This window comes from Heliconius melpomene, chromosome 21 (assembly GCF_056956725.1).
Source record: "Heliconius melpomene rosina isolate 202511_hmr_F chromosome 21, ASM5695672v1, whole genome shotgun sequence".
Classification (NCBI taxonomy): Eukaryota; Metazoa; Arthropoda; class Insecta; order Lepidoptera; family Nymphalidae; genus Heliconius; species Heliconius melpomene.
The window spans coordinates 6,763,317-6,784,857 of NC_140409.1; the positions used below are offsets into that span (position 1 = coordinate 6,763,317).

The 21,541-nt window shown below is 31.4% G+C and overlaps 1 protein-coding gene across 1 annotated transcript; it reads left to right on the forward strand.

The window, feature by feature from the left end:
* The first annotated feature begins 1,111 nt into the window (after positions 1–1,111).
* Positions 1,112–20,240, forward strand: LOC146527068 (tyrosine-protein phosphatase non-receptor type 11-like). The gene is made up of 11 exons (XM_085206271.1): positions 1,112–1,409; positions 6,936–7,098; positions 13,992–14,159; positions 14,316–14,466; positions 15,171–15,314; positions 16,017–16,142; positions 16,532–16,659; positions 16,854–17,015; positions 17,591–17,701; positions 17,974–18,064; positions 19,047–20,240. The coding sequence occupies exons 1-11, from the start codon at positions 1,255–1,257 to the stop codon at positions 19,214–19,216; spliced, it is 1,569 nt and encodes a 522-aa protein (XP_085062397.1). The 5' UTR covers positions 1,112–1,254; the 3' UTR covers positions 19,217–20,240.
* The last annotated feature ends 1,301 nt before the right edge of the window (positions 20,241–21,541 follow it).

Below are 21,541 nucleotides of genomic sequence, written 5' to 3' on the forward strand. Positions count from 1 at the left end.
TCGTATTTAGTAGGGTCGGTAGACAGAAACTAGTAATACGTGATTCCCACCAGTAATACGTGGTAAAACCCAATGCCGCTTTTTGTCTACATCGGGATCTTTAAAATAAAAACTACTAGAGCCTGCTGTTGCCCCTGGGAATTTCCTTGCATAAACCATCAAATACAAACTAAAGTTTATTAAAATTATCTTAGTTTAATTAATATAGTATTAGTTTAATTAAATTATAAATAAGAGTAAATCAAGTTTTCCAAACATTTCTATATACCATAAACTTGAGTAAATAGAGTCAGTGGACTACTGTTGTATATCTTGACCCGTTGAATAGTTCTACAAAGCTTAAAGTTTCATAAATAATTATTTAAATTATTTATGAAACTCTAAGCTTTGTATCAAGTAGGTATAAACGACAAAAAACAAACTTAAGAGCTTTTATTTTTAGCTAAGGCGATTTGCGCAACAAGTTACAGATTTTTCCGATGAATATGTGACGCATTGTGACTTTGGGAGGATAAGGCAATTAGTAGCTGACTAATCAGAACTAAAATGTCAGAAATGACTTGAAATAACGAGTCGTCGGCCAAACCAGATATGGCCATCTCAAATGAAATAGGTTACCTACCTTCTTTGGTTATCATGTAATTGAACAATCAATGTGCCTGTTGTGACGAAGGGGCACAAGTGACTGTGAAGGTGGCTGGTCGTGGGTTCGATTCCCGCCCAAGCTAAAAAAAATAAAAAATATGATATGAACATATACCGTTGTACATTGTTCTCCCAGAATACTGCGCTAGGGATAATACGTGAAGCACAACAAATGACGACCTATTTCTTTTTGTTGAACAAATAAAATTATTTTTAAAATGTATAGAACAGATTTTATTTATTTAAAAATATCAAAATATATGATATCTAGTTACAATTAAGTACTAATCTTAAGAAGTCGATATCTTTGTACATAATATACCTAGTTTGCGTCATTCCACTTATACGGATTAATATCGCCGCCCACTTATAACAACAAAGACATAAGGCACTAAGAACAAGGGACTCGATTTTTACATTCTAGAACTGTTATCCTGAGAGGGTTAAGTCGAGTGCTGACAACCTGACCAAGTACCTAGGTACCGCCGTCATGCCGTGGACTGTGGAGTGTGGTGTGCATTCGAGTTCGGAACTGCGCGCGAAGCAGATCGCTTTGCGGTTACGGTCGTGCGACTTACTACTTTGTACTTGTGGAAGTGAACCAGAGTGATGTCTAAGGATAGCCCCAGGCTGAGCCGGCTGGGCGTGCTCGCCCCGGCGGCCTTGTCCGCGTGCATGGACGCCTCCGTGCTGGCCGTGCCCGCTGCTGGTGCGATCGTCTCTACTGTTCTTAAGGAACTCAGCAAGGCTTTTATGCTTAAAAAGTAAATATATCTTAATATATAAGTAAGAATAATTGTGATATGTAGTTATAATTTTAATTCGTCTTTAATATTTTTTTTGTCTATGTAGTGTTCTTATTTACCATGCATATAATAATAATTAATGCACACACATGCACAATAATAATTCATCTACTTAAAATCGGCAATAAAAGTTTCTAAATTGTATAATATAACACCATGGTTCTTTTTCACGCATACGAGTATATTACGCATGTTATTCATTTATATTATTTATATATATTAAAATAAACAATGTAATATAGATTATGATTAATGAATTATTTATTTCATGATTAAATGTCATTTTTATTACTTAACTGTATGTGACAACACAAGTTACTCAACAATAATTATTTATCTGTTAAAAATCTAAATATTTATAAGAATAAGCGTTGCCAGATTTTGTCTGGGGGAAGCAGGATTTTCATCTCTAGAATTGTTATTAACTTATTAAAAAATAAAATAATTAATAAAGAATTCTCAAAGTGCAAGTAATAATTAACGAAAAGCGAGACCACGTCTGTCCTATCTCGAGACATTTCGATTTTGGGCAAAAAATTGGGACATCCACCAAAATCGGGACGTCTCGCAACACTGATGAGTATTGATAAGTACCTACATAAATTACGTCGCATATTAATTAATCTTAGCTCTCAAGCCCCATAGATATGTTAAACGAATACCACAATTATCACGAAGAATCTACTTAATAAGTACATAAGGACATATCTATCGACGTGCTTCAGATATATAATTGTATTATTGTTGTCACTTAGCCGGTGCATGATCGTTATTAATTAAATATTTGATACTCGCATGTTGAACACATTATTAATATTCATTAATTGTTGTAATAGCTATTATGAGGCCACGTGACGTAGTGGTACAGCGATAAACAGGTTGTGGGTTCGATTTAAGCTCGAGCAAATAAAAAATTAAATATTTTTATTTTTACGCTCTGGTGTCGAGCCAAGCACGCGGCGTTGAGTTTCGCCACTCAACACACAATGTATTTAGAATTCATCATCATTTATCGGAAAGCAGGGAGTTGAATGTCTTGACACTAGGCTGCCTTTGTCTATCGTGCTACATGCTGGATATGTACAGTGTGATAATAGATTTAATGAAACATGTGAATAATCAAATAAATAAATATTACTGAACAGTTTAATTACGATTTAAAAAACACTCCTACACGTCACAATTATATTTACCATTAACGTTCAATAAAATGTAAGCAATTTAATGTTTACACGAACAACACGAGAGGACAAACTTTACTTCTCTACAATGAGAATGACATTGTTAAGTAATTTAATGAAAAAATATTACAAAATAAATAACGACTACTTCCTAATCTGGCGTCGGCACTCGGCAGGCAGCGCCGCTCGTGACGACACACCGGAGGTCGCGGAGGCGGACCGGAGGCCGAGGTGCTCGTGCTGCACTCATTCGTCTTACCATTCGGGGCGCCGACAGATTTTGTTATACTTCCTATTGTGTAAAATTGAATATGTTAAAGGCAATATGGTCATCATCTAATTATTATGTAATCTAATGAAATGGAAATATAATTGCATATCGGTAAAATGCGAGTCGGACTCGCTCACCGAGGCTCCCGTACCAACTTAAAGATCGTAGGTCAACGGGAAGTATGACTAATAAAATTTGACAAACTTAATGCAATGAACTGCAGAAATATGTTTTTAATTTTTTTTTTTAAATATTTCACTTTTTTATTTAATTTTTCTCTTTTATTTGTATTGTAAGTTCTCAATTCGAGCCAAGTTTCATAACTGGAGGTCCACGGATAAATACGAGAGGTTTTGACTATACGCGGCGAAATTCCTACAAAATACATCAAAAAAGCTTTTACCTTTTGTGGTACGGAACCCTAAAAATATTAAGAGAAAATGTTATTGTGTTAAATAAGGTATGGTTAAGTTTTTGTTAAGTTTCTTATTTGCATAAAAAAATGGAAACGATATGACTAGTGATGCGTGTACTGTTTCATTTTTATTTCATTTATCTGACTGCGGTGCGGAAAATGCTATACTAGTGGGCCCGTGCGGCTACGCCCGCTTGAAATAGAAATATTAATAAACAAATTGTAAACTAAAGATCCAGTCAATTCAGTAATACAGTTGTATAAAATAACTGTTACGGCAATTAGTAAATTTGGCCGAACTAAGTGCTTTAAATTGACATATTTTTATTTATGCACCGATTGCAATTAAATAAACCCTATATGTTTTCGGAAGCTTGCCAGAATCCAATAGTGAAAACCGCATCTAAATCGGTTAAGCCGATTATGAGATTAGCTTAATTGTTTTGGGTTCTATTACTTTAATAAAGGTTCCAATAACATTTTTTTTTAATTCTTCCAAGTACAGGCACAGAACTTATCTTTATTATAGTTATGTACATATATTTCCGATTTCATTATTAATAAAGGCCAGGCGTAGGGGCACAAGCGTGTGACTGTAAACACCACAGTTTGTGGGTTCGATACCCACTTCATTTCTTCGATTTGGTAATGGGGCAAATGAGGTATTGGATTCCGCTAGTCAACACGCAATGACTCCAGAAATCGGCGGAAAGTGGGAAACGAAAGTGTATTAATAGGAACGAAGTGTGTTACAATTAGGTTCTCATATATTGCATGAAATAGCGTGACACTAAAGAACTAAACTAAACTAACAAACTAGACTAAACTAAATTAAAGAACTAAACTAAAAAACTAAAGACTATATGATTAACTTAAACTGTGACAATATGTTGATAGGTATAAAAGGTAATAAGTTTGTCATGAGAAACACTTTAATAAATAATAGCTAATAATGATTTGCTACATTGCTAATTTATCTTGTGTTAATTACTTTTAAATTTATTAGTCTTTGTGATGTTTTTAATAATTTTAAATATTTTGTAGTTTTTTTTATTTCCGCTCTCTTTATGTAAAAAAATATGTAAATGTTGTGTATTAAAAACACTAGCTGTAGCTGTGTTTTTACCATTTTGAAAGCAAACGGTCAATAAGTCCATTAATATAAATCCTAAAAATAATTAATATATTTCAATAGTATATGTATAGAAAAATGCGTTGATTTCTTATTATATTAATGATGTAAACAAAAAACTATAAATTATATGCAAATTATTTATTAGTTATGTTGGTCCTTTATTGCTTTGTTTACTTGTACTAACGATATTTTATATAATAGAAAAATCATTAGGTACATACTCATTAATCTCAATAACTAGAACAAGTCAAATAAGGACAGATTTGCCAAAACCCCGTTGTATATTATAAATTCTGTATGAAAACAAATTTTAATTTGGAATTAAATAGTAATTGGATTTGAACCCCATAGTACCACGTTGTCTTCTTCAAACCCGGCTGAACTGCAGCCTAGCTGGTCTGATTTTGTCAGTTAAAGCGTCATAAATTTTCCTAAAACGATTAGAAAATGTAAAAGAGAGTGATGTTTTCCTCGTTTTAAAAATAGTACGTATAAACAATGAATATAAGTATATTTATCAAAAATAATTTAGTGTGATAAAAAAATATTGAAAGAATGTGAAATAAAGATTTTTTTTCATTACCGATGGGGTTATTTTAAAATTCCACAGCTAAGTTGTATAGGGCCTTATATTTAGGGGTTGTGGGCATAATATTTATCTTAGCATTGAATAAAAACATAAAATATATAATATCGGAATATATACAAATTGTGCCTTAATAAAAAAATATTGATTATCGAACATATTGAGTAATAGAATATTAGATTTTTATATTTTTTTTATCTGTCTCTTGTATCGTAAGTTTATACATATCAGTGGATACCAAATATGAATCAAAAGAATTATGTATTAGTAATGCTTTCTTTTTTATGTGTCTTTTATACAGGTACAATAAAATATATTTTTTTTCAGCTTCAAATTGTGTCCCACATATACTCGAGAAGGGTGAACAGGGTACCTACCTAAGACACACTTTCTTTAGAATATTTATTTATTAATGAACTCGCCATTTGAATCAATTACATAGATTGCTAGCGAAAGATACCAAAAGCAACTTAACCGCACATATCCCTTGCTCTTAGATACTATTAAATTCATTATATTTGGCCAGAGGCGCTCATAACCTCTTATTAGTAATGGGAAAAACCCGAGAGCTGCGAATGCGTATACCTACTTACTGTTTAAAGACAACATTTCTTGTAAAATTACACAAGGAAAGGGGAAATGTAATGATGTTTAATAAAAACAATTCAAAGAAGGTTTCCGTACACGCAAGACTGGTGACGTAATCTATAATTATCGATTAATAATTACAGCGAATATTTTATTTTCGTAATACTTAGTTGATGTTTGTTTAATAGGGAGTAATGCGTTAACAAAATCATAGTTTTCTTATCTGCTTAAACCTGATTTTCTAAATATTTCGTTGATCCCACAACCTGTCGTAGTTACAGTCAAGCTAGACGTGGTACAGAGGACCACGTCTGGCCTCATTTTATATATTAATCAAATATTAATGCTACTAATTTCAATATAACGCTAAGATTATGTTAGTATTTATAGACATACGTGCACTGATGTTATTAAATACTAGCCGATCTGGGCGGCTTCGCCCGCTTGAATTACAAATATTTATTAAATACAAATGTTTGTATCTCGCACATAGCAGGGGACTCTGCGAGTCTAGTCAAAAGCACTCCGTTCCCCACTTTTCACATAAATCTGGAGGTCTTGCGTGTTGAGTGGCGGCACTTAAAAGGTGGAGCAAAGAAGTGAAAAGAAATGAAATAAAATATTTCACGTCCTCGTGAGGAAATCGAACCCAAAACTTGTCGCGTTTACAATTACATGCTTGTACCAATACGCCACGACGAGCCTCAAATAACATTTAATTAATTTTACATAAAACTCAATATTTTTTTTTATGTTTTAATTTAATATTTTTTGAATTTCTGAAATTAAATGTCATAGAAAGAAAATAAATTCATAGTTTTACATGTCCACCGATAGATACAACGGAATAATTCAAGCTATCGTTTGGTTCAACCGCAAAGTATATATACCGATAATTTTGAATTTTTTTTTTACTATTAATTTTTATTTCACAGCTAAAGACACGAAATTCGTAACAAATTTTTGACGTGAAATTGTACATAATCGTACAATTCCACAGCTAATACAAACTTTCAAAAATTAAGATTTTAAGCATATTTTTAGGTTAACAAAAATAATAATTTGTAATTTAAAATGTTTCATTACTTAATTCATTATCTTTGCTCGTAATTATTGTTTCATACATTTTTTATATATGTAGACTGCCATTACCCACAATGTACATATTGTATATAGATTTAGGTATATATATTTTGGAAGTAGTAGCTTATAAGTTTTTTTATAAATATATTTACTATGGATACTTTTTATATATAAAGGCCATCCGGTACACAAGGCCTCATACTGACAAAATTGCACTTGTTTCAGGTGGTATCACGGGATCATGTCCGCAAAGGATGCGGAACACTTGATGATGGAGAAAGGACGTAATGGATCATTCCTAGTCCGTGAATCTCAGACGCACCCTGGCGAGTATGTACTATCGGTGCGCGTGCGCGGCAGAGTTAGCCATATTATGATCAAACGTCAGGTAAGTTATGTGAAAAAGTAAAAAAAAAAAGTTTAACTTATGAGAAAAAACATTTCAAACTATTTTTTTATTTCCTTCTTCATTTTGTTTTTAAATTACTCTGTTTTTCAGTGCTTTGTTAAGTGACATAATAAGGATCTAATATTTGATTTAAGAAAACTAAAAACATATTTAAAAAATGACCATGAGTTTTTTCGACACACACAGATATGTGGTCTTAATATCATTTTTGTTTAATGTACCCTAGTTGTATATGTAAATTATATTATCTTAGTAATTTAACAATATGAAATTGGTTTCCTAAAACCTGTATTAGAGAGTTTATTTGAATTAGAAGGAAATTGGTGCATATTACCTTAAGGTAACTATAAATCTCATAACAATAACCAACTAGTAATTATATTTTTCTGGCGAGTCGAACCCTTATCATTTATTTGATAAGTTGTAGTGTAATTGTTCCTGTGCTCGTCGCCTCATTTCACAGAAGTGCGGTTGTTTTAACAACTCAACTACATATATAATAATGGGTGTAATTTTAGCGAGTGCCTTGAGATAATTTGAAAACATTTGTGCCGAGTTTTTGTAAGTAAGGAATTAGCTAGCTACTTATACGTGAAAAGAATAATAAAACTATTATTTTAAATAGCATGTTTTAAAAAATATGTTCTACCGTATGAATTCTACATAAATATTGATATTTATGTATACCAATAATATTACGTTAGTATTCATAGACATACTTTTATAACGTGCACTGATGTTATTAAATAATAGTACTAGTACTAGTACTTATACTAAATCTAAATGAGGGCATATTCATTTCTTTGCATGGTGTCGAGGTAAAGCGCGTCGTTGAGTTCCGCCACTTAACACGCATTCTTAACAATAGCTTCCCTCTATCTTGTGTAGATAGAGGGAACATTTTTTTTTATTTTGATAGTGTAATGTAGTTATAACAACACTTTACGAATTGCATGTTGCAATACGCATACCCACGACTTCTAAGCTGATTCTGATGCCCTGGTACTTGGATGCAACTTCGTTGCAGGTCTTGTGAGAATCATATATATAAATAGTGTTTTGTTTGTTGTGTGTGGTCAAAATATTAATTAAGATCTTCTGAACTACCTGGACGGGTTTAAGAAAGATAGTTGAGATCGAATTAGCAATTATTTCACAGTCAGATTTGTTATATTTTTAAAGATTATTTATCTAGAAAAAAAACATAAAAGAATGAATTCTTTTTTATAGAAATTACAAAATAATAAAATCGTTAAGAGTTTGCTGTGACTGCTGTAGGCGGCAATGTATCTTTTGATTTCGTTGACTGGGAAGTTTAATTTTTGTCTTGTGCTCCAAAGGACAGTAGAATCCAGATTTTTTAATATTATTTTTAGGTCTATCCAATTTACGGACGGAGAATAAAGAGGGGCGTAAAGGTACCCTTTTTTGTATTATAATATTAAAAACTCTAAAAATAAAACTTACTTAGAGGCCGGTGTGACTGTAACGCGACGGTTGTGTGGATTCAATCCCCACTCGAGGAAGTGAAATATTTATTTACTTAAAAGTCGTGGGTATGCATATTTCCGTTTCTTCGCTCTGGTGTCGAGACAGAGCGCGGCGTTGGGTTCTGCCACTCAACACGCAATGCCACCAGAATTCGGCAGAAAGTGGGGAACGGAGTGTGTGCGGTAAAAATATTACTTATTAAAAATCATCGGAAATATTTTATTTTGTTACAGACTACGAAGGCTTAATCGTTCGTTCCGTGTAGTTGCGTGACTCGTCCCTTTCCTCATACTTACTATGCTCATGTAATATTCAATATTTTATTATGAATCGTTATTGTTATTATTTATAAAATGTAATCATGCAATTAGTCTTACCGTATCTAATTATTAATTAAAATTTCCAATATGACAATACTTAAAGAATAAACAGTTATATATATGTGCCTATTTATATTCGTGAGCGGGAATCGAATCCAAAACCTGTATATTGTGGATTCGAGGCCTCTCGAAGAAATGAGATATTTTATTTTTTCATTCTCTTCGCTATAATTTTGAGGCAAAGCGTGACGTTGCGTCCTCCAATTCAGCGGAAAATGGAGGACGGAGTGCCTTAACACTAGGTTTCCTTTTCCTACTCTGCTGTGTGCGGGATACAGCGTGACACTGTATATATACGTTAGTGCATGACACCTGTTAGGACAGGGTGGAGCCAATAGGTTTGAGTTTTTAAGTTTTCTTTAATTCATATCTTGTCAAACTTAAAACTACATAACCATGTTTCGGTGCTGGTAAAATTATAATTGCTGAATTACATTTTTAATTATGCTTCAGAAGTTCGTTACTTTTAATAGAGTATGGTATTAAAACAAATTTTGCTGTTTTAATATTTTAAAGCGTTATTCCACACTTAAGAAACAAAAATACTTTTTAGAAAACTTTTACAATTTTTTTACATAGCGGGGCTTGAAAAACTAAGTCATACATTCAAACCTTTTAACAAGTTTCATATGGGAGCAGTATCTAGAAAATGGGAACACTCCCTTCAGGTGTGATAAGGAAGCACTACATTATCTCCTCTATATTTCTGAATTCCGGGTATCAAAGTGCACTTCGCTGCATCTGACTGCAAATATAAGAGATATCAGTGGTATTTATTATTGGCATCATGTGTACCAACCAACAAAATATTTATTATTGATTAACCTGAATATTATGCAATTTTATAGATTAAAAAAGAACAAAATTAATAATTAATTCTTTATTTTTTCCTATTTCGTGAATCATTTTATGCGTATAAAAATAAATAATTCCATACCTATATTATAAATTCGAAAGTAACTCTGTCTGTCTGTCTGTCTGTCTGTCTTTTCCGCAATCAGGGCCAAACCACTAATTTAATTGTGATAAAATACTCATATAGAGATACTTGAGGGTCCCGGGATGAACATAGGATACTTTTTTTTTCTCATATTTGTAATATTTTCGTTATATACCAATATATTAAAATAATTAATTTGACAAGGAATTTATTCCGCCATGTTAATAACAATCGTCGCTACGCGTTGCTAAGCAACGGCTTGCAAAGTTTGCTGTTTTAAGAAAACGTCACCCACAGTGAGTTGAGTTTGCTTAATGCATACATGGTGCGCGCCGATATAGATTTATACAAATCTCTTTATACAAATCATTAACAAAAATTAGATGATTTCTATAATTTGATATTCATCCTTATGAAAATAAATATAATAGTCACTTTTAGCATTTCATCTAGATGGAAATTATAATTTACTGTATAACATTCTAATAAATAATTAAGATGTGACTGATTCCAAATGACCTAGCCTTCGGGCGGCATAATATGAGTATGACCGACGCGAACGGGCGGATGACTTTGATGATTTTGTAAATTTTTATAGATTTTCAAATTACTATTATTTTTTATGTAATTATTTGCTGCTTATAATTAATTTATCTCAGTTTGGTTATCTATACCGATGTTATACACTTAAAATATCGTAATTTTAATCATTTGAGATTTTATTTAATATTATTCGCAAAAATTAATAATTATTTAATATAGAAAAATGTTTAGTACGCGCGCACAGCAAATTTTAGGTTTTTTTTTCTAATATTAAGAATTTCCTTTAGTTACTTTTACTTCTTTGGTTTGTTCATTTCGGTTACTCAGATATTTTTTCTAATAATAAATCTCCACTTATTATTTTTTAACTTATTTTAATGATTTAGGCTTATATTTTCGCGGGCGTAGCCGCGTCCGGGCCCACTAGTAATAATATAAGTATAAAATAATAATATAGAATAAACATTACAAAGTGTCATTCCACACTTCGTTAATGCACTTGAACTTGCACGTCGCTTGCATAAAACCTGTGCATTGCACTTTTAAGTGCAATACAATATCAAGTTCCCAGAACTATATAGGAGGTATTCATTAAATATTGCGAAAACGAGGTGATGGCAACATTTCTCTGTCCTACTTGATCAGACGTTCCGCCTTAAAAACAGGAGACTGTCTAGCCAACCTAGGTACCTAAATTGCATTTGAGTATCAGGACCACATAATAACTGAGAAGGTCATACACATACTAAATGCTGGTCATAGTGACACCTTAAAATGACAATCACCTTATTTGACCATAATTTTTTCTTCAGAAATAAGGTTCAACGATTTCGATATTGGGCTTAATTGAAACGTGGCTCATATATCTATACGTTGGCTTTAACAGTATGCACTAAACTTTCTTAAAATATTTGATTAATACAATTTGATAGAGAGAGAGAGAAACGGAAAAAATGGTAATGAACTGACAAAAAGGGGCAAAAGTTAAACTAATATTACCCAACCAAGTTAAAACGGCTATAAAAATTAATTGAAAGAGACAATTTTATTTTATAAATATTGAAAGCTTATCAATTAAAAACAATTGAATATTTATATGACCATTTCCATTTTATGAAATGCTGCAGCTAAAAAAGCAGCTGCAGTTTCAAGTATCAAGAATATTTTGTCTTATCTTGAAAAAGTTTCTAATTTACATTATAATAATAAATGTAGGCTTTTTAGGCAACTATTTGTTAAATAAATGTTCTTAATCTCCTATAAGCATTAGCTAAGAAAAACCAGAATTAAATTACTAATTACTAATTAAAATAGATTCTATCTACTTCATAGAAAAAAAAGGAATCTATTTAAATTACTAATTAAAATAGATTCCTTTTTTTCTATGAACTTACTTCGATTGTGATGATTTTAAACTTCAAAACGTTAACGCGCGTTACAGATGCATCACTTAATAAATTAAAAGTGCGCAACACCGTCATTTCGTGCAACGTATTTTCACCAGGATGCCATAAAGTGGTAAGAGTTGTTCAAAACAGGGCATGCGCAGTAATCTAGACTGCAAATAGGTCATTAGTGCATTCGGCACAACCTAACTTCAGTTCTGTAGATCTGTCGTGAAGTTAGCTCGCAATTTTAAATGCATATTGCACAAAATACCAGGAGATCATGTCTACTGAGGAGGCTGTGTGTGACTTGTGATTGGACAGCACGTGGATATAGGAAATGCATTGTGCATCGGCGCAAGTGTTATTTATACTCTCAATCGTTGGTGCTGGTAGTGCACGCTGAATAAAGGGCGGGTTCTATTGAATTTTTATAAGGTATGCCTGTTGATGTAAATTTGTTAGTGTTTTTTTAGTTTTTACTCAGTTGACTCCAATATAAGCAAATTTGAGATGTAAGTTAATCTTTTAAAGCACTTTTTTGACAGTAATGGTTTGCAAATATAGAATGTAATCAATTAGACTAAAATTTCGTTTTAGAACAGATTAACTTCTATAGTCTTAATTTTAATGTCCGTAAAAATCGACAAATATAATTATATAAATTTGTAAGTCTTTAAAATACATTAGTAAACTAAGTTAGGAGGTTATGTTTACATTTGAACTTGAACTAAACGAATCAGATAACTTAAGTAAGTGTGTAGGTTACAGGTACTTGTACATATTAACTAGGAAATAGAATAAGTTTTGGAAAAGAACATTAAATTAATTTGTTCAAATAATATTTAATAAGTATATTCGCTACGGCACTATCTTTGTTGTCACTATCGTTGTTTGTCTTATGTAAAATGATGCGTGATCCGGTTAATGTAATTATCTTACAATAATTAACCCGCATGCAATCAATGACGTATGTAAAAAACACAAATGAAAATTATTCAATAGATAACAATGATTATTCTGAGAAAAGAATAAGAACAATCTATGTTTTTCCTTTTACTTTCTGAATGGAATAAGCTGGGAATGTAGCTAAGAGCCAGTTAAATGTTATTTGTTGCTAATTTATTTCATACTACTTCATTAAATTCGAAGTATTGGACAAAATACTGATTGATATGTTTAGGTTTGCAGAAAATATTCAACAAAAAATTATGATGAACATGTTAGAATAATAATTTATTATGATTATTTGTAAATGAAAATTAATGTCTGTATGAAATGAATCAATGTAAATGAAAATTATCTAGTGTAATTGTTGCATATTACTCCTGACAAAAATCCAAACAATAGGGCTTATTTTTTCTTTTTATTTAGGAAAGTAGCTTTTATTTTACTCGATTACGACCTTAAGTTTTTTTTATTGCAAGTACGCAAATATAATTCATTAGAATAGGAAAAGAGGCAGCTGGGTGACCCATGCTCAGAATAGACTAGACACTCCAGAATAGAATGCTGATCGCCTAAAAATGTAGGTATTTCTTTATTGTTTGAAAAAATGCAGTGCAGTCGATCGTCTTTTCCAAGTGACCACAAGATGCCAGGCCTCCCCTGGAAAATATGCCTAATTTAAAGCATATTTAAGAAAATTTGATCTTATTTGTAACACTATATACCTATACGAATCGTATTTAGCATCTTTTAAAAGATATGTATAGTACAAATAATATAACTGCCGTATCGTAGTTGCCTTACAATTAATAATGTAATGCAAATTTATGTTTTTATGTTGTTACAATATATAGGTACTGAATGCTTCTAAGCCACATGCTATGCGGCATGATATTGAGAAATAAATAGTTTCGTTGACGTCCATCTATCTATTAAATATTGTAAAATTAATGTTTGTAGGTTCGACCCTACTATTACTACCCCTATTTTCATTTCCCATTTCTACTAAGACAAGACATTGCGTGGAATTAATAGGTATGTAAAGTTTGAGTCGAATTTGAGAATAAAGTGGAGAATGGAATTTTAACACCAGGTTCTCCCTGCGTATGCGGGAAAAAAATTAAGCTTGAAATATAAAGAAATAATCAAATAATTCCTCTAATCTATATATTTCTTTTGCTTCAGGACAATAAATACAATATTGGCAGTGGCGAACAATTTGATGATTTGGTAGGCCTGATAGAGCATTTACGTTTGTACCCTATGATTGAGAACTCTGGCGACGTGCTAAGACTTCTTCAACCGGTCAGTGGGACGTGTTTACGAGCCAAGGACATACAACAAAGAGTACAGGTTATATAATACTACTATAATAATATTATTTATTAGGTGTAGATGCTGTAAAACATCTTAAATTATGTATTTTATGTAAAAGTAAACACCATTGTATAAAGGTTTATGAAAAACATCTTAGAAAAGCTCTAAACTACAATAAAAATATCTTTTTAGGAAATGGACGAAGTCCGTGTGACAGAAAATTCTGGTTTCGATGGCGAATTTCAAGTAATCAAAATGACAGAAGACATCAACATTTACACAAACTGTGAGGGGATGAAGGCGCACAATATAAATAAAAACAGATACAGTAACATATTGGCATGTAAGTTTTTAGATATATTGAATTACAATGATCCCATCATACAGAGGTTGAGATTGATTATATATATATATCAATCAATATATATATATATATATATATACTAGCGGCCCGCTCGCGGTTTCACCCGCGTGAACTATGTTATTATTAATTTCTGTCTCCATGACTACGTCATAGTGACGTCTATGCAAATTTGAGACTCCTAGCATTTGTAGTAACGAAGTTTCATACAAACTTTCAACCCCAAAAACAACCCCTTAGAAGTCGAATATTGCAAATTCCCGTCTTAGCGAGCACCTACGTCCTATAAGTAACTCCTATGCAAAATTTGAGATTCCTAGCACTTGTAGTTTCAGAGATTTCGTGATGAGTGAGTGACCTTTCGATTTTATATATATAGATATATATATATATAATATTTTTATTGTGTTCAATAGTTTTTTAGTAGTCGTTCGTAGCGCAGCGACAATCGTGGGTTCGATCCCCACTCGAGGAAGTGAAATATTTATTTACGTTTATATTTCCATTTCTTCGCTCTGCGCAGCGTTGAGATATGCCACTCAACACGCAATGTCTTCAGAATTCGGTAGAAAGTGGGAAACGGAGTATTTTAACACTAGGTTATCTCTGACTGCTCTGTTGTGTGCGGAATATAGCGTGAAGCTGATTTATTTGATTTATTTAATTATTATATTATATATTTTCAGATGATCAAACTCGTGTTATCTTACGTTACGAAAACAAAAGAAATGAAACAGATTATATAAATGCGAACTATATCCGTTGTAGCCGGTTAAGGGATTCCTCTAGTTCTGTGCAATCATCAAATGAAAGTCTCAACAGTGTTAGTTGTAAGTATTTTATTACTTATTACACATAAAAAATATTGTTATTATCAATATTATGACCTTGTCTTTTTAGGATAGGCAGAGGGAACTTGGGAACTTAATATTAGTACACTCCGTTCCCATCAAGACACTTCCGTTCCCCGCTTTCCGCTGAATTCTGCAGACGTTGCTTGTTAGTTAAATGACCTTGTTAAACTCATGAAAATATTATTGTTTTATTTTGTGCGCAATATAAAAGGAAAATTACCTTTATAGTGTTTAGCATTTGACAGACGCTTATGCCATACTAATGATATCGTGGTCTTCATAAAATACAAGGATTGAATCTGAATAATTTGTTGAGACCACGCTCGCTCTATCACGTAGCCATTTGCGTGTATGTGCGTGTTTATATCTCATTGTCGTACATCTATCTCATTGTCTTAATATTAAAAGCCCTTACACAAAATACCATTGTTCGTGACATATTCTGTATATTTATTATTGAAAATATTTCACTTTTTTTTCGTTCACTACTGAGCGATAGATATAAGTAATACAAATATAATTAAATGATACAAGTGCATACGACTCCATGAGCGTATTGTATTTACAAGAAATAATAGTTTAAAAAAAAACCAATTCTAATTACATTAGAGTAAAAAAATAAAAATAAAAAATAAACTTATTGATACTTACTATTTAAATATTCGTAAATTATTTCAGCATTAATCTTAAGAAGCGAGCCTAAGCAGCCTGTACCATTAGTAACTAAATCTTTATCAGATGACGCTCTAAGAGATGCCAAAAAATTTATAACTGCTGATAAAGTAAATGGAAATGAAAATACAAGTGAGTATTGTGTTAAATAAAGATTATTGAGAAATAATAATCTTTACTTTAAAAATGTGCATATTATTTTTTACATTTATAACACAAGTTAAATATTGCTTGTACATAAATAGATGCGTGCGCGCAAATGTAATTGCATACGCATACCATGTTAGTGCTTATGTAATATGTACATATATTTGTATAAATATTTGATATACATCAATGAATACTCTTCGACTTAGAGCGTTTTAAAAAACTTAACTCAACTTCACGCTGTGAAAATATTATTAATTAATAATTCATTTGTCCGACTGAGAATAGAACCCAGCCGTCTCGTTTACAGTCACGCTTGTGCCACTGCGCTATAACGGTCTCATATTAATAAACGGATGTATATTGTTTTCCAGTCAATGATAAGTTATATATAGCAACACAAGGCTGTCTACCAAATACTATAAATAACTTTTGGCATATGTTGTGGCAAGAGGACGTCAGAGTCATCGCAATGATAACAAATGAGATTGAAAAGGGAAAAGTAAGTATCTAAAACATAGAGATTGCAGTCTACGCAGTTAGGGGTGGGCTAGGCTATTTAAAATACACTGGCTATCTTAACAAGTGCTAACGCTAAATACAGAAATGAATTTTAATCTAATTGTTTTAAATATTATAACATTATGTGGTGTGGTGGGTGTGCTGTCTTTATTGACTTGCTTTTTAATATTTCAGAGAAAATGTGAACGATACTGGCCGCTTTTAGGGACACAAGAATGCTATGGTGATTTAAAAGTAAAGTCGGTGTCAGAGATTTGTTACGAAGACTATATAATTCGCGAACTATGTGTCAGAAATAAGTTTTTCAATAGAACTATATATCAATATCAATATAAGGTATGAAATGTTATTTTTTATATAAGTATTTCAATTAAGGAAAAAAATAATTAGCCTACAAAAAAGCCAAAGAGAAATAGTTCTTTAGTTGTATTTTCTTCAATGGAAAGAATATACCCCAAATGGGATAAAAGGGATAGTAATTAATTTAATTAAATACCATTTATTTAACGTTGAATAATTTTAATTGGATTTATTTTGACGCTTTTACATCTGAATTTCGAATTTTGTTATGTCTACGGCAAATTTATATGTATACCAGTATATCTATAATAAAATTATAATTTTTTCTATGTATTCTAAATATTATCGGGTAGGCAGAGGGAGCATAGGGTTAAGAAACTCCGTTCCATACTCTCCACTGAATTTTCAAGACATTGCGTGTTGAGAGGCGGAGCTCTACGCCGCACTTTGTCTTGGTCCCAGACGAAAAAAATTAAAATATTAACTAATTCATTTCCCCGAGTGGGAATCGAACCTAGAACCGTTGCATTTGCCATCTAACTGCGCCACGGCGCCACCACAAAATTTATTCTTATATAAGTGTGTATCAATTTACCTTATATCTATTGTAGAGTTGGCCAGACCATGGCACACCTACAGATCCAAATGGAGTACTCGCTTTCATAGACGATATTAACAGCAGAATGTATCAGATATCCCAGGAAAACCTGCCGCCACGACAGGTATGCGTACTAGTTACTTAGAATAAGTAAAGTAGAAAATATTTTATTGTTTTTTATTTTTATTTTTTTTTCGTTTTTCGTCACGTTTTTCTTGCATAGCAGTCCTGCTATAGCATAATACAACGAAATTTATTCCCTATTTGCCGAAAGGGCGGACTCACGAACTTCGTCTATTGTCGCGTCGCGATTACAGTAACAAGCCTTTACAGTAACAATTACCTTAATTTTTTTTACTGATATGTATTTTATATATTGTTTTTTTTTTATTTTAGAACATTCTATGCGTACATTGTTCTGCGGGTGTCGGCAGAACAGGCACGTTTATAGTTCTGGACTTACTCCTGGATAAAATTAAAATGTCAGGTGAGATACATATTTGCGTTAAAATTCTTATATATTTTGTACTAACTGACCGAAAGTTTTAAAATTAATAATATTTCTCCCGAAATAATTAATGCTTAACAAATAATAACTTGTTGAGATATGTGTTATTCATTATCAAGATTCCTTAGTACTTACCATTTGTTGTCAACAGATAGCGTTACATGTACCTATTTTTAGTATCTCATGTGTAAACTTCTTGAAAACGTTAAATACTTATATCTTTTGATAGAGTGAAGCGATTACTATGAAATAAAAACTGAAACCTACTCTGACTTATTTACAATTTTTGTGTATAAAAGTTGCTTAAATTTGTTATGTACGTTTTACGTGATACGTGTTCACATAAACAGACAGACAAACAGACAAACAGACAAACAGACAAAAAATTCAAAAATGCTGGAAATGGATTCTGTTAGTTATCCTTTAACACGCTGGCTAATTTTTTTTTTTTTAATTTTCAATGTACAGAAACGACTTTTCTACAGATTTATTATAAGTATATGTATAGATATAGAATTACGTAGATCATATGCAAAATAGCGAAGTGTATTGTTTTGTATTGCTAATGGAAGTATTTAATTTTTTTTATGATGCTTTGTGTGTGCTAATATTTATATTATGATAATCTTTATATATAAAAATTAATGTTTGTCTGTATGTCTTTTATAGCTCGGTTAGGCTGGGCGCGCCATTACTTTTTTAGGTATATCTCTAGGTTAAGAATTGTTGAAGCGAAAGTCTTAATATTATAATATATTTGTTATTTTACAGGAAGACTTTTTTGTATAATTTCCCTCTAGATTTTAGTATATCAAAAGCAGTGCTTTATTCGTAAAATATTGGTATTTAAAGATATACTATAAACGAGTTAACATTAGTACGTAGTGTAAAATTTTGTGTCAGTACAAAAATGTGGCAAACATTATATTCCTTTGAAATGATTGTAATGTTTTCCTTTCAGGTTTTAACTGTGAAATAGATGTGCATGACACTGTGAAGCTGGTTCGTTCTCAGAGATACGGTATGGTGCAGAACAAGAGGCAGTATAAATTTATTTATTTGGCATTACAAAATTATGTGGACAACAATAATATTAAGTTAATGAAAAGGGTGCATTTTGATAATATTTAAGTCATTTTTTTTTGTTTTCTAAGTATTTTCTTTTGTATTTATTAAGTATTAGGATCCACCAAATCCAGTGATTTGTTATGATTAAAAATACAATATTTTTGTATATTATACTATTCAAAAATTCGTTTTTAATAAAAGTTACTTTAATTATTATTTAGTTATTATATACAATACTTAAAGATGTTTATATCATGAGTCAATATAATAATAATTATATAATTTGTATATTTTTAAGAGGTTACCCTCGAAAATGCGACGATGAATACGCGTATTTTAAATATCTGATATTTTCTAAATTAAATAATTTTAATGATAAGATGTAAAGTACAATTATAATATACAGTGAATGCACAACATATCTTATGTATTTAATGTAAAGAATTTTGAATTATTCAATAATATTTATGCGTTAATCGGTTTGATTGTAAGTACAATACCTATTATATAAACTGTGAATAATTTTTTATATAATAGTTACTTAGAGTCTGACATATTCTGTTGTTAATATTGAGTGATGTATATAAATATTATATATAAATATTTATATTTTTTTATCACAATTTTGTGAGGTACTTAATAATTCAAAAATGTTGCATAATTAGAGGTGAAGTATTTATTGTAAAACATATTACAACATATTAAGTGTAGGTATGCCTACAGTCCGCGAGGTCTAAGCTTAGCTTTCCATTTGTGTTAGTGTTCATATACACCTCTTGTATTGATAGCACACGTCACATATTAAATTTTATTATTTTATTTTTGTTTACGATTTATTAAATTAATATATGTTTTTATGTTGGATTACTTTTTTAAACTTCTAACTTAAAAAACTTAAACTACTTTTAATTAATTTTTAAAATTTCCTTTCTCGCTCTACTTTTATAATTACTCACACAAATGCAAAGCAGCTTAAGCCTCTCGAACTCTACCTACTTGTTAAAAATATACGTATATCTTGTGTTTATACAAATTACTAGATTAAGATAATAGGTGCTTTATTTATTAAAATATATCATAATAAGAATCCATATTTTAATTTCACCCAGTTACGCTTGCTATGTCATTATAGGACTTTATAATTTAATACTGTGACATTTTAATAGTATTGCTTATTGCTCTGCGAACGTTTACGTATTATATATAAATACTAGCGGCCTGACCGCGGCTTCGCCTGCGTGAACTACTTTATTATTAATTTCTCCATGAGTACCTACGTCCTGTAGGTGACGTCCATGCAAAATTTGAGACTCCTAGCATTTGTAGTAACAAAGTTTCATACACACTTCAAGCCCAAAAACAACCCCTTAGAAGTCGAAAATTACAAAATCCCGTCTTAGCGAGCACCTACGTCCTATAAGTTACTACTATGCAAAAAATTGGAAATACCTAGCACATATAGTTACTGAGATTTCGTGATGAGTGAATGACCTTTCGATTTTATATATATATATAGATTTGCAAATTGCTCTAAGCCTAATGCTGCAAAGCGAATGTTTATTCTATGTATAAAAAAATGTGAATAATCACCACCTCTTTTATTATTTTATATTATTCTATTTATCGATTTATTAATAGTGGTAGGAATATATCTTATACTACCTCTTTTACTACAGGTAGTATAATAGTTTGAGGAATCACCAGATTATACAGAAGACCAAAATGTCTCCTGTCGTCTGACTCTTATGCCGCGATATTAAACTTAACATTAGGCTATTGCTATTATTAACAATTGAGACCGGCCGTTACAGATTATAGTCTGAATAATAAGCGATTTCATTGTTTTTTGTGATTTTTCTAAGTAGAGCCGCTACAGAGCGCCATCATATCAAAGGACAGACAAAGGAAGTAAGTAGTATCAAAGTTCCCTTCCAATTTTTCGGTGACGACTCTGTCACAACTAGGTTTTAGACATTAAAATAAATTTCAATGATACATGTGATTTGTTATTTAGCGGAACCATGGTATTTAAATGATTAACATGTATTAATTTTATTAATTGACCGTAATAAGCAGATAAGCAACGTTAAATTTGTAATAACGAATATAATTTAATATAAATCAGGACTTGCATATATACATGGATTTAGAAAGAGGGGGGCTGGTTTCGTGCCTACCCCAGAATAGTCTGGTGTCCATCCCAGAAATTATACTAATAAAAACATTGGCCCGAAAAATTAAGGAAACAACGTTTACGCAAACATATGTATCTGCAAAGGTATCTGTCAAATAATTTGATGTTAATAGCTGACTGGCACCTAAAGCGATGGCATCTTAAAATATTTTTCAAAATTTATCTCATAAGACATTTTTTTATTTACGAAGAAA

Bases quoted from the DNA above. Each gene is read 5' to 3' on its own strand.
- LOC146527068 (XM_085206271.1), top strand. From the start codon at position 1,255: ATGTCTAAGGATAGCCCCAGGCTGAGCCGGCTGGGCGTGCTCGCCCCG. The intron at 7,099-13,991 runs GTAAGTTATGTG...CTTTTGCTTCAG, and splicing joins ATATTATGATCAAACGTCAG to GACAATAAATACAATATTGG. The intron at 16,660-16,853 runs GTAAGTATCTAA...TTAATATTTCAG, and splicing joins ATGAGATTGAAAAGGGAAAA to AGAAAATGTGAACGATACTG.